We start from the raw sequence: 24,781 nt of genomic DNA, 5'->3' as shown, positions 1-24,781 counted from the left end.
TTCTCGAAGAACCAGCTTTTAGTTTTTTTGATCTTAGCTATCCTTTCCTTCTTTTCTTTTTCATTTGTTTCTGTTCTGATCTTTATGATTTCTTTCCTTCTGCTAATTTTGAGGTTTTTTTGTTCTTTCTCTAATTGCTTTAGGTGTAAGGTTAGGTTATTTGAGATGTTTCTTTTTTCTTGAGGTACGATTGTATTGCTATAAAGTTCCCTCTTAAAACTGCTTTTGCTGCATCCCATAGGTTTTGGGTCATTGTGTTTTCATTGCCATTTGTTTCTAGGTATGTTTTGATTTCCTCAGTGATCTCTTGGTTATTTAGTAGTGTACTGTTTAGGCTCCATGTGTTTGTATTTTTTACAGATTTTTTTCTGTAATTGATATCTAGTCTCATAGCGTTGTTGTCAGAAAAGATACTTGACATGGTTTCCATTTTCTTAAATTTACCAAGGTTTGATTTGTGACCCAAGATATGATATATCCTGGAGAATGGTCCATGAGCACTTGAGAAGAAAGTGGATTCTGTTGTTTTTTTGGACAGAATGTCCTATAAATATCAATTAAGTCCATCTTGTTTAATGTATCATTTAAAGCTTGTGTTTCCTTATTTATTTTCAGTTTGGATGATCTGTCCATTGGTGAAAGTGGGGTGTTAAAGTCCCCTATTATGATTCTGTTACTGTCGATTTCCCCTTTTATGGCTGTTAGCATTTGCCTTATGTATTGAGGTGCTCCTATGTTGGGTGCATAAATATTTACAATTGTTATATCCCCTTCTTGGATTGACCCCTTGATCATTATGTAGTGTCCTTCTTTGTCTCTTGTAATAGTCTTTATTTTAAGGTCTATTTTGTCTGATATGAGAATTGCTACTCCAGCTTTCTTTTGACTTCCATTTGCATGGAATATCTTTTTCCATCCCCTCACTTTCAGTCTGTATGTGTCCCTAGGTCTGAAGTGGGTCTCTTGTAGACAGCATATATATGGGTCTTGTTTTTGTATCCATTCAGCCAGTCTATGTCTTTTGGTTTGAGCATTTAATCCATTTACATTTAAGGTATTTATCGATATGTATGTTCTTATTACCATTTTCTTAATTGTTTTGGGTTTGTTATTGTAGGTCTTTTCCTTCTCGTGTGTTTCCTGCCTAGAGAAGTTCCTTTAGCATTTGTTGTAAAGATGGTTTGGTGGCACTGAATTCTCTTAGCTTTTGCTTGTCTGTAAACGTTTTTATTTCTCCATCGAATCTGAATGAGATTTTCAGATTTTTCTGAAATCTGAAAATTTTTTCAGGTTTTTCCCTCTCTTCATGTTAAATATGTCCTACCACTCCCTTCTGGCTTGCAGAGTTTCTGCTGAAAGATCAGCTGTTAACCTTATGGGGATTCCCTTGTATGTTATTTGTTGTTTTTCCCTTGCTGCTTTTAATATTTTTTCTTTGTACTTAATTTTTGATAGTTTGATTAATATGTGTCTTGGCGTGTTTCTCCTTGGATTTATCCTGTATGGGACTCTCTGCATTTCCTGGACTTGACTGACTATTTCCTTTCCCATGGTACGGAAGTTTTCGCCTATAATCTCTTCAAATATTTTCTCAGCCCCTTTCTTTTCCTCTTCTTCTTCTGGGACCCCTATAATTTGAATGTTGGTGCATTTAATATTGTCCCAGAGGTCTCAAAGACTGTTCTCAATTCTTTGCATTCTTTTGTCTTTATTCTGCTCTGCAGTAGTTATTTCCACTATTTTATCTTCCAGGTCACTTATTCGTTCTTCTGCCTCAGTTATTCTGCTATTGATCCCTTCTAGAGAATTTTTAATTTCATTTATTGTGTTGTTAATCATTGTTTCTTTGCTCTTTAGTTCTTCTAGGTCTTTGTTACACGTTTCTTTTATTTTCTCCATTCTAGTTCCAAGATTTTGGATCATCTTTACTATCATTACTCTGAATTCTTTTCCAGGCAGACTGACTATTTCCTCTTCATTTGTTTGGTCTGGTGAGTTTTTACCTTGCTCGTTCATCTGCTGTGTGTTTCTCTGTCTTCTTATTTTGCTTCACTTACTGTGTTTGGGGTCTCCTTTTCGCAGGCTGCAGGTTTGTAGTTCCCAACGTTTTTGGTGTCTGCCCCCAGTGGGTAATGTTGGTTCAGTGGGTTGTGTAGGCTTCCTGGTGGAAGGGACTGGTGCCTGTGTTCTGGTGGATGAGGCTGGATCTTGTCTTTCTGGTGGGCAGGACCGCATCCAGTGGTGTGTTTTGGAGTGTCTGTGACCTTATTATGATTTTAGGCAGCCTCTCTGCTAATGGGTGGGGTTGGTTCCTGTCTTGCTAGTTGTTTGGCATAGGGTGTCCAGCACTGTATCTTGCTGGTCGTTGAGTGGAGCTGGGTCTTAGCGTTGAGATGGAGTTCTCTGGGAGAGTATTTGCTGTTTGATGTTACGTGGAGCCGGGAGGTCTCTGGTGGACCAATCTCCTGAACTCGGCTCTCCCACCTCTGAGGCACCTCTGACACCCTGACAGAGCACTGAGACCCTGTCAGCCACATGGCTCAGAAGAAAAGGGAGACAAAAAAGAAAGAAAGAAAGAAAGAAAAATATAAAATAAAATAAAGTTATTAAAATAAAAAAATCAAAAATAATTAAACATTAAAAAGTAATAAAAAAAAGAAAAAAAGAAAGAATAGAGCAAGCAAACCAAAAAACAAATCCACCAATGATAACAAGCGCTTAAAACTGTACTAAAAAAAAATGACAGACAGAACCCTAGGACAAATGGTAAAAGGAAAGCTATACAAACAAAATCACACAAAGAAGCATACACATACACACTCACAAAAAGAGAACAAGGAAAAAATATATATATATCTGTATATAAAAAAAAAGGGAAGAGTGCAACCAAATCAATAAACAAATATACCAATGATAATAAACTCTAAATACTAAACTAAGGTAAACATAAAACCAGAAACAAATTAGATGCAGAAAGCAAACCCCAAGTCTGCAGTTGCTCCAAAAGTCCACCACCTCAATATTGGGATGATTCGTTGTCTACTTAGGTATTCCACAGATGCAGGGTACATCAAGTTGATTGTGGAGATTTAATCCACTGCTCCTGAGGCTGCTGGGAGAGATTTTCCTTTCTCTTCTTTGTTCGCACAGCTCCTGGGGTTCAGCTTGGATTTGGACCCACCTCTGTGTATAGGTTGCCTGAGGGCATCTGTTCCCCGCTCAGACAGGATGGGGTTAAAGGAGCGCTGATTAGGGGGCTCTGGCTCACTCAGGCCGGGGGGAGGGAGGGGTACGGATGTGGGGCAAGCCTGCGGCAGCAGAGGCCAACGTGATGTTGTACCAGCCTGAGGCGCATTGTGCGTTCTCCCGCGGAAGTTGTCCCTGGATCACGGGACCCTGGCAGTGGCGGGCTGCACAGGCTCCTGGGAGGGGAGGTGTGGAGAGTGCCCTGTGCTCGCACACAGGCTTCTTGGTGGCAGCAGCAGCCTTAGCGTCTCATGCCCGTCTCTGGGGTCTGTGCTGACAGCCACGGCTCGCGCCTGTCTCTGGAGCTCATTTAGGCGGTGCTCTGAATCCCCTCTCCTCGCGCACCCCAAAACAATGGTCTCTTGCCTCTTCGGTAGGTCCAGACTTTTTCCCGGACTCCCTCCCGATTAGCTGTGGCTCACTAGCCCCCTTCAGGCTGTGCTCACACAGCCAACCCCAGTCCTCTCCCTGGGGTCTGACCTCTGAAGTCCGAGCCTTAGCTCCCAGACCCCGCCCGCCCTGGTAGGTGAGCAGACAAGCCTCTCGGGCTGGTGAGTGCTGGTCGGCACTGATCCTCTGTGCAGGAATCTCTCCGCTTTGCCCTCTGCATCCTTGTTGCTGCGCTCTCCTCTGTGGCTCCGAAGCCTCCCCCCCGCCCATCCCCCATCTCTATCAGTGAAGGGGCTTCCTAGTGTGTGGAAACCTTTCCTCCTTCACAGCTCCCTCCCAGAGGTGCAGGTCCCATCCCTATTCTTTTGTCTCTGTTTTTTCTTTTTTCTTTTGCTCTACCCAGGTACGTGGGGAGTTTCTTGCCTTTTGGGAAGTCTGAGGTCTTCTGCCAGCGTTCAGTAGGTGCTCTGTAGGAGTTGTTCACCGTGTAGATGTATTTCTGATGTATTTGTGGGGAGGAAGGTGATCTCCACGTCTTACTCCTCTGCCATCTTGAAGGTCTCCCTATCTCTTTGTTTTTTAGAAATGTAGCCATAAGCCATTTTCCACTCAGGGATCTGCTTTAAAGTCTAGCATGAAAACTATTTCTAGCCCTATTTGGGGTGGGGCGTCTTAAGACGGTTGAATAGGAAAAAGTAAAGAATCACCTTAGAAAAAGTTTAAGGTATTGTGAAAATACAAATGAAATGTTAACATTTACATTTAAACCTGTACCTTTTATGGTTTTAAATGTATTGTTTTGGTCCTGACCCTGTCTTATGATCTCTGGATTATAAACATAGTTTTCCTTTCAAGGTCTTTCATTTCCTTACTATTTTAGAGGAAAGAACTATATGGCAGAAGTTTTCAAAGCATTTCTTACATCTTCTACATTGTAAATTGAAAATTGCTTTAATATATTCAGAGAGTATGCAGTAAGGAGGTTAAAGGTTTATGGACAATCTGGCAATTTGTGAGGTAAGTACCAGAACTGTAGACAAGATATTTAATGTTATTAACTTTGGTCAATTTCAATTCTGCTATCATTTTGGTTGAAAAATCTAAAGCAACATGCTCTCCATGTCATTTAAATAAGTGACTGGCAAGCTGCAGGACAATATACACTGTATGACTCCATTTTTGTAAAAAAGAAAATGTATATATGCATTTGTGCTGACATTGGGAAAGGTCTGGAAGAAATCACACTGAACCAAGGAAAGGATGCAGATTTCAAGTGGAGCTCTGTGGAGGAGGCTTTCATTTTAACTTGCCATACTGCTAAATATGTATTTAAAATAATTCTGTATTTTAAACTTTTTTATCATGTTGTGTTTCACTGTAGTTTGTTTTTGACATACTACCATTGTAATGAAAATACACACCCATAATATGAACTTCCCTATATAGGTAACAACCTTCCAACTAACTGTGATATTTGGAATTGGACACACTGAGTAACAAAGAAAATTTTCCTAATTATATGTTTAGAAATGTATGCCACAGGTGCCAAATATAATTTAATTCATAGTTCAACAACAAAGTCCAAACTGTCTTAAAACAGTCATAACCTAACCTGCGTTCCTGCCATAATTAATTACAAGTAGCAAATACAACTTGTGTGAGTTTCTAATGAGGAGCTCTAATTACAAATCTAGATCTTGGATTTTGGGTAAGAACATCTGATTTCTACATTCTAAGCTACAAATGCATTCTTAAAATCCAGTATTTCTATGACACAGTTACATAGAGAATATTAAGCAGGTTTAACTCTCACTGTTCAGGAACGCTCACTAGAAACAAGTAAACTTGAGATTCATAAAGATGGAATGTCTCTAAACTGGTGATGACGCTATATCACGTGGGCTTGAGAGCAAAACATTACTTCTGAAAAATGTGGACCAGTAAAAGTGCCTTGAGCCCATTTTCTAACTTACTGTCCTAATGATACTTGAAATATTATCAAAACAGATCAATCTCAGGTTTGACTTTATTTTTACAGTTAGTCAAATATTATCAAACGATGTTTTTACTATCCCTAACACTTCTTAGAACTCGGACTCTAATAACATGAGAACAAAATACAGAATAAAGGGGAAGAACCTCTGCTGGTGTCTTTTGGTTCATTAACCCTTCACTGAAAACTTAGTCCTCACTATACTCACGTGATCATGTCTTCGGGTTCTTTGTTTAACATCTGGACGTTAGTCAGCATCATACATCTTCCTACTTCTTTATCAAGGTGCCTTAAAATGTTGTCCACAGCTTTTCGTACTTGAGAGTAATATAATGACATGCCTGAAAAATATGCATTACAGTTACATCTTTGACTAAATCTATCAAAGAGTGAAATCCCATTTTATTCATCCTCTGTGATATATTTTTACTGAAGACCTTCTGTGGGTCAGTGAATTCTCTGAGCAGAGTCTAATTTAATCTCTTATCTGCAGGACTCTTAGCATAGTGCCCACGTGTAGTGGGTATTCCCGAAAGAATCATTTAAATTTAACACATAGGAATTCTAATACTTCAAAGGGAAATATTTTCCAGAAGAGTAAAAATAAACAAGGAAACAGAAAGTTCCACACTAGAATTTTTATGTTTCTGGTTAGTATAAAAAAATTCACTATAATGAGTGGTTATGTGAATAAAAGATAATTCTCATTTGGGGTTAGAATTTTAATAACTTTATATTATTCTCTGAAATATATGTGTGGGTTTTTTTAGTAAAGGCAACAAATGACTTCACATCATAAATTTTTAAATGAAGGAAAATTTACCTCAGGTATATTATTTTTACCGCTCTCAGTGGAAGAAAATGTGTACAGTATATGTATTTCATATATGTATATGCATTTTATATATTTATGTATATAATACAAATGTAAATTGCTTTGTGTTTAAAATTTGTACTTTAATGAAATAATTATTAATAGTTATTTGTCATGTATTAAATATTGATATTTTTGAACTCATTTAAGCATTGCATAACTAAAGATAAATATTTTAAAGGAAAAATTTTCCTCATATGTTTCCTCTAGGTCTTTGGAATCCAGGAACTAACTTAACAAGTTTGCAGTAGGTTTCTAAATTCAGGAACTCAGTAAAAGAGAAACAAATGCAAAAAATCATCTCTTTGGGTTAAGACAGTTAAATTAAAAAGAAAATAATCTCACGTAGGCTAAACCCACAATATACCCTGGCATGTATGGGACTTGGCATGTTTAAAACACAGGTTAAACTAATTTTACTGAAAAAAAAATGAAGAAAAGGAACTATAAAAATGAATGAGGGAATGAATAAATGAATGAATATATTTATATGTTTGCTTTATAAACAGGACTATCTACCAAAGCACACAGATGTCTTAGAAATTTACTGTAAACTGCAAATAATCAATATTAGAAGTTTGAAAAGACCACAGATAAAAATCTAACATTTAAATGGCAAAATGTTTACCAGGAAGTTCCAAAGAGTTTAAAGGGCAGTAAAACAAACCACAGCATGAATCAAAACAATTAATGTTGAAATGTCTCATCAGCTACTTTTATGAAGATTTTTAAAATATATCTCACTAAGGGTAAGTGTCTATTGGTCATTTTAAAGGCTTAATAAGGCCCAGTGCAAACACATCTTTGAAACCCACCTATCATTTTGGCTTCCTCTTCAGTTAGTGTTTTACTCAGATATGTCTTCTTCACCCTCAGTGTGTTTCCTGAAGGGAGAACGGCTCCAGTAACCGGCATGGGAGGTTCCCCATCTTTCTGCTGCAAGCTATCAGCTATGACCAAGAATGCCCGTAGACCAATGTTCATCCTCTGTAAGAGACAATATGTTCATGATAAAGCGAAAGACCCAATTATTGTTGTGAAATTAAGCCATCAGTCTTTCAAAGAAGTTAAGCATGGTTTGCCTTCTAGATTAGTGTGGGAAAATCATTTAAAAGGGTTTAGGCCAAACCTAAGAAAATGAAATTAAGTTTCTGACACTCTTTGTTGCTGCATCACAAGAAAACAACTGGGAAGATTTTCACCAAACTTGGAGGGTATGTTTGAGATGGTCAGACTCATTCTGTTTGGGGGGATCCTGGGTGCACCTCCAAGGGATAGGCAGTCACCCTCTGGAGCAGCTGCAACTAAGGTAAACCGAGGTCAGCAAAAATCTCTTTGTCTCCTGGGAGGAGACATGTGTTAACTCACAAAGACTGAATGAAAACAAACGGGAGTTCCAAATGTGAATCATAAAAATGTAAGTCGTCTGCTCTGAATTGCAGGTTGTTGACTTTTGATTCACAAAGACTGGCAAGTTTGAAAATAAATTTAAAGAATTCGAAGCCACAGAACCTGTTACTGATAAAAACACATAAACTCGTAAGAAGAAATGTCATTCTGGGCCAGACCATTTTCTTCCCCAGGCTCAGATAAGGCATAATATTGGCTCTGAAAGATGACTCAGTAGGATAGTTGCTCCCAGCAGCAATAATCTTAAAAGTCAGAAGGTAGTAAAACATCTGTACTTCCTTAAGCAGCCATGTGTAAACATTTACACTCATATTTTCAAACCACATCAAGTAATAAGTTCCCTAAGTAGACCGCTACCTAATACAGAAAATAATTACCATTACTAACAATGATAATCTAATTACAATTTATTGAGTTCTTAAAATATATCCAGAACTGCTCATTAACTCTCATCTTTAAAATAGCCATGCAAGGAAGGTATGATTATTCCTATTTTTCAGGTGAGGAAACCGAGGGCCACATAACTAGTAGGTGGGAAGCTATACATTCAAGTTGGGTTTGCCCGAATCATCTATTCTGTAGTACATGATGATATCTTAAAACATGAAGTAATATCGACTTCTAAACTATATATTCAAGCTTCAAGGAGTAGGGGTATTTCAACCAGGGTGTGGTAAACATTTCTCTGGCCCATTCATACCCAATCCAATGTGTATTTTATGATTTTATGGTCTTCAGTAATATTCTTTCTCTATTTTCTAAAATGAAAGAGTATTCATTTTAAAAAGTTGAAATGTATATTAAAGTCCATTAGTTTCCTCATTTATTTTAGTAGTTCTTTCATGAAATGTTTTCTAGATTCGTGGATATTTTTCAAGACACAGCACTGTTTCGGGTGAGGAAATACAGTGTTCAATTCTGGAGATGCAGTATCAATAGGATGACTGTGAATTGACTTAAGTGATCAAGCTTCAATTATTTTCAAGTGGATTATCCAATTTATGAGCCATCCTTGCCAGTTCTCTTAGTTTTCCTTTTCTCTGAATAATTCTAAGGGCAGAAGTAAGTTGGGATAGTTTGGGAAATATATTTTTAACTTAATTTCAAAAACAATTTCTTCTTATGTTTTATATAGCTCTGCATCATACCTCTCCTTCTATTACCTGTCTGGTCTTGAGAAATTACTTAACTTTTCCAAGTCCAATTCTCAGCTTCCTTTCTGTAGAATGAGAATAATAACACCTATTGATCATATAAGGCTACGGTGAGGATTAATACCTGAAAAGTTCCCGCTGGCAAATATATATTGTAGGCTAGAATCTCCACTGTTTTCTACTGAAGTCAAGTTTATTGAGATATAATTCACATGTAGTAAAATACACTCCTTTTAGTTGTACAGTTCTTTGAATTTTGAGAAACATATATAGTCAGGTAACTATCATCACAGTCAAGATATAAAATATTTCCATCATCCCCAAAGTTCCTTTGTGCCTCTTTACAGTCAGTCAGTCCTCTCCTCCAACCTCAGCACCTGACAATCAGTGTCTAATTTCTGCCTATAATTTTGCCTTTTCCAGAATGTGATGTAAAGGGAAGCAAACAGACACAACCTTTTGTGTCTTGCTTCTTTCACTCAGCTTAATGCTTCTGAGGTGTTGTTGTAGTATCAGGAGTCTGCTCCTTTTCATGGCTGAATAGTATTCCATTGTGTTGATGATCCTCAAGTTGTTTCGACATTCACCAGCTGTTTGAACATGAGTTGCTTTCCTGTTTTTAGTGATCATGAATAAAGGTGCTATAAATGTTGATACAAATCTTTGTGGACAAATGTTTTAATTTCTCTTGGATAAACACCTTGGGGTAGAACTGCTGGATCATATGCCAAGTGTATGTTTAACCTTATAAGAAATTTCCAAACTTTTTTCTAAAGTGGTTGTACCATTTTGCATTCTCACTAAAATATCAATAGTATAAAGTTCCAATTGCTCTGTATCCTTCTCAGCACATCTCACTGTGGTTTTAACTTGCATTTCCCTAATGACTAAGGATGTTGAACATCTTTTCATAGGTTTATTGGCCATTTGTATCTCTTCTTTGGTAAAGAGGCTCTTCATTTTGTCCATTTAAAAAATTGGGTTATTGAGTTGGGAGTTCTTTATATATTCTGGATAGAAGAGTTTCTCAATACGTGTTTTGCAAATATTTTCTCCCAGTCTGTGGCTCTACACTTTATTAACATTAACTTTTAAAGCGCATACTTTTGTATTTTATTTTATCAACTTTTTCTTTTGTAATTTATGCTTTTTGTATCTTATCTAAGAAATTTTTGCCTACCCAAAGGTCACAAAGATTTTTATCTTCTGTTTTCTTCTGGAAGATTTATGATGTCGGATTTCACATTTAGGCTTATGATTCATTTTGAGTTAATTTTTCCTGACAGGGCAAATTATGGGTTGAAGTTGATTATTTTGCAAGTGGATGTCCAACTGTTTAGTACCATTTACTAGAAAAACTATCCTGGGAATTCCCTAGCGGTGCAGTGGTTAGGACTCTGTGCTTTCACTGCCAGGGGCCAGGGTTCAATCCCAGGTCGGGGAACTAAGATCCCATAAGTCACATGGCACAGACAAAAAAAAAAGAAAAAAAAAGACTATCCTTCATCCATTGAAAAGCATGGAACCACTGTTCTCAAGCAAGAGAAGACTCTTTAGTACTTGGGCCATGGGCCTCCTTCCAGCCAAAATGCCCTGAATTTGCACTGGCTTTGTCCCCCTCCCATTGGCCCACTGACCCTGGCTGCAGCCATTCCAGAAGCCTGTGATGTCATTAAACACCAGACAGAAACTCCCATTTTTGGGCTTGTTGGGCTGTCCCTACACACATGGCAACCTTAGCGCCAAGAAGAGAATTCAGGGTGTGGTGGGAGGAAGCATGAGGAGGCAGGGAGACCTGGGTTCCCCTTGCTGCTAACCAGCTGCCTATTCTGAGCCTCTGGGCTCTGGGTCTCCTTCCTCACTGACAGAATGAAGGAGCCAGACAATATCATAGTGACGACAGGAACAACGTTTAAAAATTTTTTTCTGGTGTTCAATTTCTTTCTGTTTTTGCTTATGAATTTGTAATATCACGATGATTCTGTGAGGTGATCTAGAAAAGTAGTTTGTCCCTTTTACTAGTAAAAAAGCTGAAGCTCAGAGAGGTCAATGTCTTATAGCTAGTGGTTAGGACTCTGCACTTTGTTGGTGGGAATTCCCACCAACAGTCTTTTTAGAAGTTTAAAATTGCATGTGCTTTTCATTTGCCTAAGCCGGCCCCCTCCCCCACCATGAGGTACATCATACCCATTATACACTCATTTCCATGATCTGCCTGGTCCTTGAATTGTGATGCTGTCACAGAATCAAAGATGCATACATTACTTATTTAATTTCACTAGATTTTAGTATTTTATCATTGCATCTATTTATTCTTCTCTGTTTCATCACTTTCAGTACTCCTCAACTTGCTAATCTGCATCAAAATAGTTACAAGTATTGACTTTTCTATAATAAACAACCAGACATACAGAGACAGATTACCTTTCGGGGCAAGGTTTACTCCCTTCTACAAGAACAGAATGTGGTAGGACATCAACTTTTCATCATTCTAAGTCTATTCACCCCAAAATCTTACTTCTCTACTATTTTAGTCAAATAACATGGAGAGAAACAAACAGAAGACTTTTTTGGAGAAGATGGCCTTCACCCCATCCCCCAAGGTTGCAAAGCAAAGGTAGGCTTCTGTCGATAAATGCAAAAGGGTCATTCTTACCTCTGGATTGAGACTGAAAGCTTTTGCTGGTTTTCCCACACAAAGAAAATCAAAAATGATTTCTTTCATTGCAAAATCTAAACGTTCCTATAGTGAAAAAGGGAAATCAAAACAAAGCGTTAATTCAACATGAAAATGTCTGTTTTTGTCATATGCACCAAACAGGTGGCTTCTGAAAGAAGAGGGGTATCGCTTAGTTCGATGCGTCACAGAGAATCCCTGAAGGAAAACCATGTCCATCCGAACCTTCGGTGGAGCTGCTCCTATTTCCATGTGGCATGTGGAGATGCTTTATATAATATATGTAATTAAGCCCTAAAGCACAGAATGACTAATAACTAAAAACCAAAAAATGAAAAACCAAAACACTCTGAGTATCTGGGCTTCTACACAGTATAAACTCTTCCTGCTTGTCCTGCAAATGCTGACACCTTCTTGAAACTCAGTTTAAAATATATTTTTAAAAATACCACTGCAAAATGACCATTTTCTTCTATTCTCTAACATTTCCAATCCCTTGGCTCATATTACAACAGACAGTCCTGCAAGTGAAATGAATAATCAACAAATAAGAACTATTAAGGTTACTTAAATGAGAACGTTTAAGCCAGATTCTAATAATTTGAGACGGTGACTACTAAGATATGTCACGTTCATTTTATACAATATATTCCAGAATAATCAAAGCCCATTCTCAGCCACATGATAACTACACATAGAAAAGTTCTGCTAATTCATCCACCTGCAAAGCAAGCACTGTCCTTTCCCTAAGTATAAATATTAGAGAGACACTTCCTTGCATTAAACACACAGAGAGATATTATATATTAAATGGTCTGTGAAGTAGCCATTGAACCTTATGTCTTTATAGCAATATCAATTACACTTCAACAGTACTTTCATGCCTATTATTTCCCTTTATCCACACAACGTTCTGAGGGATACTGGGTAAGCACTTTCATCCACATTTTATAGATAAAGACACTGAGAATAAAGATGTTCTATGACTTCTTTAGGGTATGGAGCTGGCTCACGGCAGAGGCTGGATTGGAATAACCGGCTTTTCATGCTTCTCTCTAAATCACAAGGAAGCCAAAGTTGGGATAAAAACCATTTATACACAAAGTGTTTTAAAAATTAAAAGTCTTGGGTCTAAATAGTAAACACTAAATGTTTAATATCACTGGACCCAGTTCTTAAGTAAAATAGTATGTATGAAGTGCTTAGAACGGTTCTTGGCAAAGAATAAGTGCTTGATAAAAGCTAATATTCCCGTTACATTCTTCTTTTTCACAGGGTGAAAGAGCATTATGATTTATTTACTCCTCCAGGTTCACTAAATTATCGTCTTCTTATTTCCTCCAAACATCAGACTCAATTTCCTCCTGACTTGAAGAATCTAGAGCGGAGAAGCAGGAAAAAACAGGGACTAGGAGTCAAGCAACCCTCTTACAAATAGGCTCTGTTGACCTCAGATCAGTCACTTAAACCCCGCCTCTCAGTTCTTTCATTTGTCAAATGCTGAAAACACTTGGCACACCGTGTCACAATTTGTTTTGAAGCAAAAAAAAAAAAAAAAAAGCTATGCGTGCAAACACTTGCAAAACCATCCTGAAAAGCCTACACACGTGAGATTATTTTAGACTCTTCATCCGTTAGCACTTCATAAGAAGGAGGTGGCTACTTAAAGGCAATTAGAAGACTCTCACTGCCAGAAGCACCTCCATTACCTGGGCAATGAACTGGATGATTTTCACAAAGATGTTCAGAGGCATGTCCCTCGGCACCACACCACGGGACCCTTTGGGGAAAAGTGTTGTGATGATGGTTATAAGACGGCTGAAAGATAAGGGAGAAAAAGAGAAAACAAGCAAGATTGGCTGAGCTCCTGTATATTAAGGGAAAATGGCAGATGCTTCATCTTATCTAAGTATCAGAGAGAATTCAGAGAAAAAAAACAAACCACTTCATCTCTTTTCCATTAGCATAATTACCCTCTGAAAAGGTTTTCTGGAAAACTAAGGGCAGTTGGAAAATTATAGCCATTTCCTTTGTTAAAGTGGTGAATGTAGTCCTGACACAGAACTTGGCAATCCTGGTAGAGGTTGGAGTTTCTGTAATGGCTGTTGAAGCCAATGTCTAAGGAAAGCCTGAAAATGTCCAGAGGACTTAGAGCTTTTACAAACTGTCAGCTTTAAACAGCTTCTAGTTTGGTTAGCGTAGGTGGCAATGAAACAAAACACCCTTTTCATTGGCTGAGTGACGTGGTTACCGGTAACTCAATGATGGGGTTACAATTAACCCAGGCCAGCTCCTTACCTCTGAGTGGCTGTGTTGCTTTCACATTTAATTCGAATCATGTAAACCCAAAGTAATCTGTACAGAGATTCCAGTGCAACTCGAGCCATCTTGGGGTCCTTATTCTACAACAGAAACCAAGATAAAAGACTGCAGATTAAATGGTACTGTACACAGGTTATTCTTTTCTGAATGCCTGGTAATGGAGGGCCACAGGTGGGTGGCAGGGTGCCTATGAGGTACACTGCACCACCTGGGACTTATGGGGTATTTGCCTCCTGGTGCCCATTGGGTAAATAATCTATGATGATGGATCCAAATAGCCAAGAGGGCAGGACTGAGTAGTTCTGGGGGAAGTCATGTCTTTCTCTCCTTTCTAAGGTGAATACTGGCGATTGCCTTCTTCCTCCAGGTCCTAGGGAACCGCATCCCCTGGCACCAAGAGGAGAATCAATCCGTCCTACTGTTGATTATGCCCTTGTAAACACCACCCACCTTCACCTCCCATCTCTTTACCCTCCGACATCTATGGAGACTAATATATAATAAGCACTGGGACATAGAGATAAAAGTGTATCCTTTTTCCCTAAGATGTTCACAGTCTATGGGGGGGGGGTGGTGGCAGCTGGGAGACAAATAATACACAGTCAACTCAAAGACACAGTGAAAAACTGGCGGGGACAGGAGCTAGAGGATGGGAAGAAGGGCAACCTATGGCAAACACAAGGACTGGGGTCAGGAAAGGTTTCCAGGGGCAGACGAAAACTCAGACGAACTTAAATCCATTCACTCATTTGTTCATTAAGCAAACATTCGAGTGGCTACACTGGGCCAGGTACTATGCTTGACACTAGAAACCAAGATGATGCGGAGTGAAGAGCGTTTTACGGAGAGGCAACAGCACAAAGCAGCTAAGAGAGCAGGTGAAGAGGGGTCATGTTTCGGAAACTGGGGATGGTTTGTACAGCAGGACATAGGGCCAGGTGAAGAAGCAGCGGCTGACGAGGCTTGAGAGGAAGGCAGGGGTCACACGAAGAACCCTACGTGCCATGCTAAATAACGGGACCAGGGTTCTCATGATGGTGACAGGAAGCCATGAAGCTCAAGGAGACCATGTGAGAAGTCTGCAGCGTGGGGCATGGAGCAGGGGCAGGGAGGCCAGCCAGAGCGCAGCTGCCAGCTTCCAGGGTCTAACAAATAGGCCAGGGGGAGGGAATGGTTCGTCACTGAATGGACATCACCTTCATTCCTCCCTTTCTGACTCTCACTCCACCCTTTCAACTGATTTTATAGGTTTTATCTACAAAATATGTTTTGAATTTGGCATCTTCTCCATTCCCACTTCCTCTGTTACAGTTCAGGCTTCCAGCACCTTCTCCTGGGATGCTGCAGTAACCTCCTAAACAGTCTCTCTAAATTGATTCCCTCACTGCTGTCCTATTTTACACTGATTATAATCCTTTCTATTTAAAAATCACAGATTGGGTGGTTTTCCTGATGCCTATGGGATCAAGTTAACATTTCTGGCACGGCATACCTGACCAGACAGTATCTGGCTCTAACCTACCAGTGAAGGATGCCACCCATCCTGTTTTTCTCCCACAAGCTCCCCAAACTCTAGCGAGGCCACGTTCATTCCATCTCTGCATCAGGAGTGGGTCTCCTACCCTCGCCTGCGTCCTTCTTTTCTACCAGGTGAACCCCACTCTTTCACAGCCTACCTGAAAGTTCCCAACTCCGTGCAGGCTTTCCCTGTTCCTCCTCAATATCCTGAATCCCACCCCATTAAAACGAATTATTCCCTCCTGAGTGTCCCCTGACCCTCATACAAACACGTAACATAGCCTTTCAGCTCTTTACTTGTGGTCTTGCATAGACATCAGCTCCCACGTGAAGGTGGGTTCTCTGAAAGTGAGGGGCATTATTTACCCAACATCTATTAGAATTCCTGCCACTCTGCAGGGCATCAATACATGTTTGCTAAACAGTCTTCAAACGTCACTCAACTTTCCTATAGGTCTTTTGCTTTTACATTACGTCTCTTCCCTACTCATTTATTAATCTCGTCACAACCGTTTCTGCTGTTCTATTCTTAGTGTAGATAATTCGGGTCCTGATTTGTTAAGAATTCTTAACGGTTTAGATATAATCTAGGATAAGTTTACCTTTAAGCTACTTGCTGAATAAAGATGAGTCACATAAATAAATTCTATGGAAAAGATTGTAGGGAGTAGTTTTTTAGATTTAGGAAAGATTTCTTATGTCTAAACAGTTTTAAAATAACTTCTTGGCGTGATCATTATTATAAAGTTCTAAATTTCTACATGCATTTTGGTCTCATTCTGGATTTTTTTCTTCTATTAATCTAAATAAGTAAATAAATAAAATGATAAAACACATCATTTTAATTTTTGAGGCTTTATGATGTGTTTTCCTATCTGGTATGGCCTACCTTCCACCATCCACTGCTCTTTTTCTTTTCTTTCTATTTTTAGGGTTTCCCCAGATATTCCTGTATACTTATTCTTCCAAATAAACTTTATAACTACTTTTCTAGCTCCAGGAAAAAAAAAAAGCCCCAACTTTTTAGAAGCATACATTTATACATAAAAGATTTTTTTTTTGTCTGTTAGTAAAACAAGTGATACACCTTATAACTTGTTGAATGTCTTGGTTACATATAGGAATTTTAATAAACTACTAAAATAGTAAAGTTGCATTTAAAATATTCCATCATTTAAAAATTTCAGGAATTCTAATTATCTGTCCTCTAATCACTCCAGATCAGCAAATGTCTATGATGTTAACACAGTGGTTAAAAGCAGACTCTAGACACACACTGCCTGGGTTTAAACCCATCCTTGCTCTGCAATTCATTAGCTGTGTGGCCAACCTCAGGGAACCTCTGTAATCTCTCCGGGCCTGATTTTCCCTGACTGTGAAACGCAGATGCTAATCCTCCCTCCCTCCTAGGAGTGTTAGGAGAACTGAGAGTTAGCGCATAGAGGGAATTTAGCACTGTTCCTGCCCATAGTAACTATTACTACGTACAAGGTGCAGATTCAGCAGCAAACAAAGGAGATTAGTCTCTGACTTCAGGGAGCTTCCTTTCTAGGGAGAATGTCTCCTCCTTTGTGAATTTCCCTTTATTGGTGTATATATAAGTATTTTATATTCATATTTGCATAGTGTGTCATTCAAAATTCTCTCTTGTGCCTTATCTCACACTGTGAATCATGGCCAGGTAGGGCAAGTAACATCTAACTTTCATTTAGGAGCTTAACTAAGATCTCTAGTTTAAATGATTCATATTACTGTCTTCTGTTTATCTTCAACTTCTTTTACACTTTTTTCCTGTCCTCCTACCCACAATTATCTTTTGGGGGCATGTTGTTGTGACTGATGTGCTTTTACTCTTAAGAATATGTTTGAGATTGTCTATTTTTGCTCCCATAGAGACTGAAGAGCAAAGTGGCTGACTTAAGTTTTTATTTTGTTTTAACCGTGGATCCTGTACCGGGTAATTGCTTTGTAGCATTTCAAGGTGATATCACTGATCACTGCAATTCTCTTCTAAAATGATTTCCCTTGTTTCTCTTCCATTCTCGCCATTATCATATGATATTCTTAAACTGCAACTAGGATTGTTTACTTCCCTGTATTTAAAGCACTTAAGTGGCTTCTAATCACCTCCTGGACGACGTCCAAATTCCATGATGTGGTGCATGAGGGGCCTTTGGTGACCTGGCTCCCACATCACCACCCTCCGCCTCCACCCCCACTGTGCTCTGTGCCATAACATCCCTTCTGCAATTCATCGAATGCCTGGAACGCCTTCCTACCCTTGTTTTACTTGGAAAATTCCTACTCCCCAGCAAGATTCATTAGGTGTCACTCCTCTGTTACGTTCCCCTGCCCCTCCACTCCTTCCGCCATCCCAGAGAGATTACCAAGTGTTCCTGTTCTCTGTCTTCTAGAATGTTGTTCTATGCCTTTACTTGTATTGATATGTTTCCTACCAGACTGTGAGCTCCAGGAATTTTGGGTTGTTCATCTCTGTGCCCTCAGTGACTGCCATACAGCAGGTTATCAGTAAATATCAAATTTTTTTTAAAAAAGCAAACTGTGAGTAGTAGCTGAACAACGTGATGCATAAGCAAAATGTCTTTATATAGAAACTGTACAAAAGGCAACCCTTAGTATGTAGCTGAAGCTAATGGACATGATATTACTACACATCTTACACTTGTACAGCATTTGGATATTTCAAAAGTACTTTCATAGACCATGACATCAATTGGGGGATTCTGTCATTGACAGAAGCCAAATCACTGGCTCAAGTCTTCAAGCCAGTAAATAACAGGTGGGATAGGAACTGACTTCTGGTCCAGTAAGGACTGTTTTCTCAGAAACTGGAATGTGTATATTACAGGATGCTTACTATATCAGGCATTTTAATCAAAGTTGTCCACATATTAACTCTTTTTAATTCTCAGAACCATAAAGTTGATACTCTTATTGTATCCTTTCACAGATGAGGAAATCAAGGCCCAGAGGGGCTAAAAAGTGGCAGAGCCAGCATCTGAACCTAAGCAATCTGGCCCCGGTGTCTTCCAAACATGAATTTTCCCACTTCAGTGGAAGTATTATATGGAGGCTGATCAAATACGCTGCTGGCACCTACTAGACTGTACTCTACTTGAAAACAGGACTTTTTCCTCATTGTCTTTGTATGTCAACGGCAGCTAACATAACAAGGCCTTGATATACAGTTTCAGGATTTTGATACTTTTAACCTATGTCTCAAACCACCGACTTCTGTGTCAAAAGTCTCCACTCCAAGATGGAAAGACTATTCTATTCTTCCACTGGAATACGCTTCTCAATTAATTAATTAACCAACAACTTATTTATACCAGCTCTGAGGTTACAGTGATAAAACTGTTCAAGAATCTAGGAGGTTTCAGAGTGGATCTTCCCTGGTCTCCTGGCATCTAATCTCAGTGCTGGTCACAGACAGACTTCATGTGACATGTCAACCTGCCCAACACCATGCCCACCTTCTTTAAATTGTGCTTTTGAGTTAGTTAAAGCAATTCAGTGTTAACAGTAACAAGTAGGGAGCACTGAATTCACTGATAACTTGGCTAGTGACAGGGTCATTGGACAGACCCATGTTTCCCATGATCCATCAGCTGACCACTTGCACCCAGTCACCCAGGCTGCTCATGAATATGCAAATTCCTCAGCGGCACCCAGACATTCTAAACCAGAATCTCCGGAGGTAGGTTTCAACAAGTTGCATTTATAACAGGCTTCCTTAGAGATCCTTATGCACACAGAGGTAAAGATCCATTGATTACAGATCAATAAATAATTTTAGTCTTTTGATCTTGTTATACTCAAAACTCCTCTAGATTTCTTTTCCATTGCAACTAAAGCAATTGAAGTAAACCTATTTCTTTCTCATATTTCCTTGCATATCACAGTCAACACCTTCCTTCCTTTTGATACCTGAATCAATCTACCCTGATCACAATTCAATCTTTTTGATGATTGTATTATCCAAATAATATACATGCTATAGTTTAGGATAATCTCTAAAATTCCTGTACCAAAAATTTACAGAGATTACTTTTCTATTCATTGGCTGAATAAATAAGGCATTCACAGAAAGTAACACACCTGTCATCTGATCACTAATTTTCGGACTCAATTTGTGTGCACTATTAGAATTTATAAATTCCACTTTGAAATGTGCCTTTGACAGATCTGAAACATAGATAAGAGATTTTCTCAAATTTATAGAAATAAAGTTAATATTAAAGCAGTATAACTATTTCTTGAAAATTAATATTTAAATAGCTAATACTGCATCGCCTACATTTGATATTTGCAAAGAGGATAGTAGTTGTTTTAAATGGTACCATACATTTTAATGCATTCAGGCAATGACTGTGGAATCCTTAATATATTACTCAATCCTTCCCCTCATAAAATAAAGATATCATTAATACCCTTACTTTTATGTGAAAAGTTAAGAAAAAGCACTCCTTTAACTTCATAGTGATTATTACACACAAAGATATATTAAGTGCCAAACACAAGTTTCATCAAAAAAATTTATGGCAACGAAACTTTGAGACTCTTAGTGGAAAGCAAAAGACCTTCCTTGTCCCCTCCTCCTCCCTGCCCCTCCTGAATCTGTAATTCTCTATCATCATATCCTATTTGATTTTCTTCATAGCAGTTATCACTATCTGAAGTTTTTTTCCTCATCTATTTGTTTACTTGTTTCCTGTCTGTTTCCTCCACTAAATTACAAGGTCTAAGAGACCAGAGTGTTACTATCTCATTCATCACTTATTCCCAGCACCTGGAACAGTGCCTGGTACATTGCTAGTGAAGAATTGTTGACCAATTGACTAAGCGAATGCATTCAAGTCCCAGTGCAAATAGTGACTGAGACAAAAGAAGAATCCTTTTTAATTCTGTACTTTGGTTTCTAGTACTATGAAGCTAAGCTGACTAATGTCTAACCTTCAGATGATATACCTTCAATATTGCTATCTGAGCAAAATTTTTAGAAAAACATAACTAATATCATGAAAGCACAGGGGGAGGTCAATGCAGCCTGTGACATTGTCATGATAATCCATGACATGTATGTAAAGGCCCTACTGCTGGCCTGGCTCATAACAGATCTCCAATTAATGAGACCTATTGTTGTTATTAATTATACAGTAAATAGATTTCTTAACTTTTGAGGTTTCTTTTTTTGTTTGTTTCTGTGATCAAGATCTCACTGGTATATTACATTCATTATTGTAAGAAAAAGGAAATTTAAAGATTCTCCCAATTATATTATCCATTTTCGAGGATAAGAAACTTGTACATAGTTATTATGAGCACAATAATTATGACATTTTAAAAGAACTATTAATAAATGGGGATTCGTGACCAAAAAAAGTACTATTAAGTCAATTTTTCAAAACATATTTCCCTTTTTCAGAATGAGATATATTATGGCAGATGTGAAGGGAATGTAACATTTAAAAATAGCTCAATATGTTCAGATTCTGACATAAAACACACAGAAGAAAAAAGTATTGGTCACTACTTACCAGGGGTTCCTGAAAGATGTCAAGGTCGTGGTGAGAAGGTGTTGTAAACTTCTCGCCACTTTACAAGGGTCTATTGCTAATACGTGGTTGACCGAGTTAACAAGTGTAAATAAAGACTTCACGTTTGTGTTACCAAAGCAGCCTGCTTCTGACAGACTGATGCTGAGGATAAACCAGGGCACTGACGTTAAATGAGTATTGAATCTGAGAGCTTGTTTACTTTGAAAGCAGATTTTTCACACTCACACACATTTCTATTCTGCTCTATGTCATGCTGCCACCTTGATGGTTCTCCCCTGCAGAACACATCAAAGGTGGCTACCAAGTTCAACATGTAAGGTTCAAACACTGGGTTCATTATACTTGAGTACATATAGGGGATGGGGAGACAAGTAGGGGAGGGGGTGCAGGGAAAAAGGGATGGTGACCAGAGGAAAGAGCTGGATTGGTGGTCCTTTCTGAAATGATATGTTTGGCTCTAAGTCCCACAAAATACTGAAGCCATTCAAGACGAAGTGTACTCCTAAAGCCATGTTAGTCTTTCCTCAGGTATTTCTTCCCTGTTGAGGACATTTGAGGAGGTTTGGAGGGTTTTCTATATATTTTTAAATGGTCCCATTTAATCCCTACTGGGTTTAGTTCTAAATACGTGTGATACAATTTTATTCCGATTGTAATTCATCAAGAATCTTTCTGTATCTTTTACCCTTGAGGAGGTGAATTCCAACAATTTATTACCCATGAAGTGAAATATCATTGCCTTTCCGTTGCCTAATAACTACCTCTTTCATGCTTCATGGATTACCAGACCTCCAGAAATGGCACAGGTAACTCCCTACTCCCAACTTTTACATCCCTCCTTGTCTGCATCACGCATTTTGAAACTTCATTACATATCCCCCAATGAAATGCCAAGTTCCTTGAGAACAGGGACCCTAGATCTAATTTTTATATAACTGACATCCCTATCTTTCCCATTTCCGGCACCTTCCCTAGCACCTCTACTCTTTCTGATCCTATTGCCTTTCCCTTTAAGAAATCCTGATGCTTGAAATGTTTGCACAGGGAAACACCATCAGCGTGCAGCCCTTCTCTGTAGGGCTGTGTGTAACCCTGTTATTAAGTCTTTTTGGTGGGCTTCGACCAGACCTTCAAACATTTTAACTTTAAAGCAATTAAGTTCAAAGTAAGATTATGCTGCTGTATTTCAAAAGCAACTCCGAACACCAAGAATTTTGGTCTTTTTGGCCACAACAGTAAATTGTCAGGCAAAACACTATTTTGATTCTAACTAAAATTCATCACAAACACATTTAGCATAATATATACAGAAAAATGAACATTCTTAATCATTTCTCTTTTTGTTTCGTTTTGAACAAAATGAACTTTTCCTCTTTGTGTAAAATGTAGAAGAAAAAATATTTAAATGGAATAGCTGAATAACTTAAAAATGGACCAATATAACAAAAAAATGACATTGGGTTATGTGTTGGAGGCGTTTGACAGATGGATAAATCCCTGAATCAAACATCTGAAAGTGGCCATTATATAATAGCTGATACCCTGAAAAACACTGTGTTTTCTAGAATTCTTAAAAGCTAATTCTATATCCACTGCTATTATATTTCCCTGCCAATTTGAAGAAAATAAACGATTCTAATCTTGGATTTCACAATCAGCTTTTAGAGCCAGTACATAGCTGGTGCTTAAAACAGCCCCAATGCAGACTATTGTGTCATTATATGGTAAATGCCAAAATAATATAATTAATCTTGACCATTTCACCAAATTAAAGGGTCTTAGAACAAAAAAGACAAGGCAATATGTATAAGCACATACAGCATTTTATAACTAAGTGCATTTCCAAAATTCTAAAGAAGCAAGTATTAACCTTGTAAAAGGAATTCAACTCTTTGGATACAACTGAGAACTGTGAAAAATATGTGCTATTTGCACATATTAGAAACAGTGTTCATTTAGTTGTCTTTTATCAATAGGTCACTAAAACTTAAAATATGTTCACAACATTAAAAGTTATAAAGCCAATTTTAAAGCTAACCATTGCAGTTGTTTTAACTGTAGGTTCCTCGGTTTCAGGCACCATGACGTGGTTCCTCACGTCACCCAGCATCTGAACAGCTGTTGTTCAGTGAATGCTTAGGACTGACTGGCACGTGGCTTTAACAGAACATCTTCAATCACAAATAACAGGGACAGGAAATAAGTGTTCTCTGCTACTAGGTCAATCCTCCCACAGAATGGAACGTTTTCCCCCCCAGATATTTCCCTAGCCTGGAGGAGGTTAGAGAAAGGCTGCAGGAGGTTTAGGTGAGCTTCTGCCAGTGAAGTGTGGCCTCCCTTTTTTTAATCATTTAGAATGAGTGTGACCATAGATGCATATAGAGGGGCATTTAATTCTACCTTTAAAATGATCCTTCTTAAGGACCTCCCTGGCGGTCCAGTGGCTAAGACTCCACACTCCCAATGCAGGGGGCCCGGGTTCACTCCCTGATCAGGGAACTAGATCCCACGTGCTGCAACTAAGACCCGGTACAGCCAAATAAATATTTAAAAAAAAAAAAAAAAAAAAAAAAAGCTTCTAAAGTGATCCTTCTTAGACGAGATTTTACAACTTTGTAAATTGACTATACTTCAATAAGAAAATTAAAATTTAAAAAAAATTTTAAAAGCAAAGATTTTCCCCCCCAATTTGACATGATTTCTCTTAACCCCAGTCACCTTCTAAAACTGACTACATTTAATAAGGAAAACTCGGGGCTTCCCTGGTGGCGCAGTGGTTGAGAATCTGCCTGCCAATGCAGGGGACACGGGTTCGAGCCCTGGTCTGGGAAGATCCCACATGCCGCGGAGCAACTAGGCCCGTGAGCCACAATTACTGAGCCTGCGTGTCTGGAGCCTGTGCTCCACAACAAGAGAGGCCGCGATAGTGAGCGGCCCGCGCACCGCGATGAAGGGTGGCCCCCACTTGCCACAACTAGAGAAAGCCCTCGCACAGAAACGAAGACCCAACACAGCCAAAAATAAATAAATAAAAAATAAAGAATTATTTAAAAAAAAAAAATAAGGAAAACTCTTCTTAATATTTTTTTCATTATTCCAAAATAGTACAGGATCATTTCCCCTGCAGACATCAGGAGTCACTCTCAGAAACACACATACCAGCCTTGGACTCATACATGTTTTTATAAAAGACTTTTCTGAGCCGACAAATACTAACTTTAAGGTTGGATAAGCAGTTGTTGAGGAAAATGTGCCACCTGTTCAGGAATAGCTGCTTCTGGCTGACGCAGAGCAGACAGGTCACCAGCGGGTACAAGGCCTGAGGAGAAAGAAGATGAGGTCACAGGATGATGTCTATTTCAACCAACCAGGTAACACACGCTCTCTGGAACCACCACCCATACATCTCCCCCTGTGTGCTGTGTGGGCCAGAATAAACAGGACACTTTGTAACACACCCAGGCCCAACAAGTGCCCTGCAGAGGTGGATATTTTGCAAATGCTTTCTGAGGACGATGGGGATGGAATACTCTAGAGTTATGTAGAGGGTAGAGAGTGAGTTTCATGGATCATAAGTGGAAATCTGATTCACTGATTTAGTCTTCACTCATAAAT

The 24,781-nt window shown here is 38.7% G+C and overlaps 1 protein-coding gene across 9 annotated transcripts in view; it reads right to left on the bottom strand.

Annotated features, from left to right (window-relative positions):
* FRY (FRY microtubule binding protein) overlaps positions 1–24,781 on the bottom strand; it is a 425,513-nt gene that overhangs the window by 126,371 nt on the left and 274,361 nt on the right. For all 9 annotated transcript variants that reach the window (XM_036831330.1, XM_036831325.1, XM_036831331.1 and 6 more), the window contains 6 exons: positions 24,384–24,485; positions 14,043–14,146; positions 13,454–13,562; positions 11,724–11,810; positions 7,319–7,490; positions 5,838–5,970 (listed from right to left, as the gene is read on the bottom strand). In XM_036831330.1, coding sequence (XP_036687225.1) covers positions 5,838–5,970; positions 7,319–7,490; positions 11,724–11,810; positions 13,454–13,562; positions 14,043–14,146; positions 24,384–24,485 — 707 coding nt within the window. The remainder of the gene's footprint in view (positions 1–5,837; positions 5,971–7,318; positions 7,491–11,723; positions 11,811–13,453; positions 13,563–14,042; positions 14,147–24,383; positions 24,486–24,781) is intronic.

This window comes from Balaenoptera musculus, chromosome 18 (assembly GCF_009873245.2).
Source record: "Balaenoptera musculus isolate JJ_BM4_2016_0621 chromosome 18, mBalMus1.pri.v3, whole genome shotgun sequence".
Classification (NCBI taxonomy): Eukaryota; Metazoa; Chordata; class Mammalia; order Artiodactyla; family Balaenopteridae; genus Balaenoptera; species Balaenoptera musculus.
This window is presented reverse-complemented; position numbering and strand designations above follow the sequence as displayed.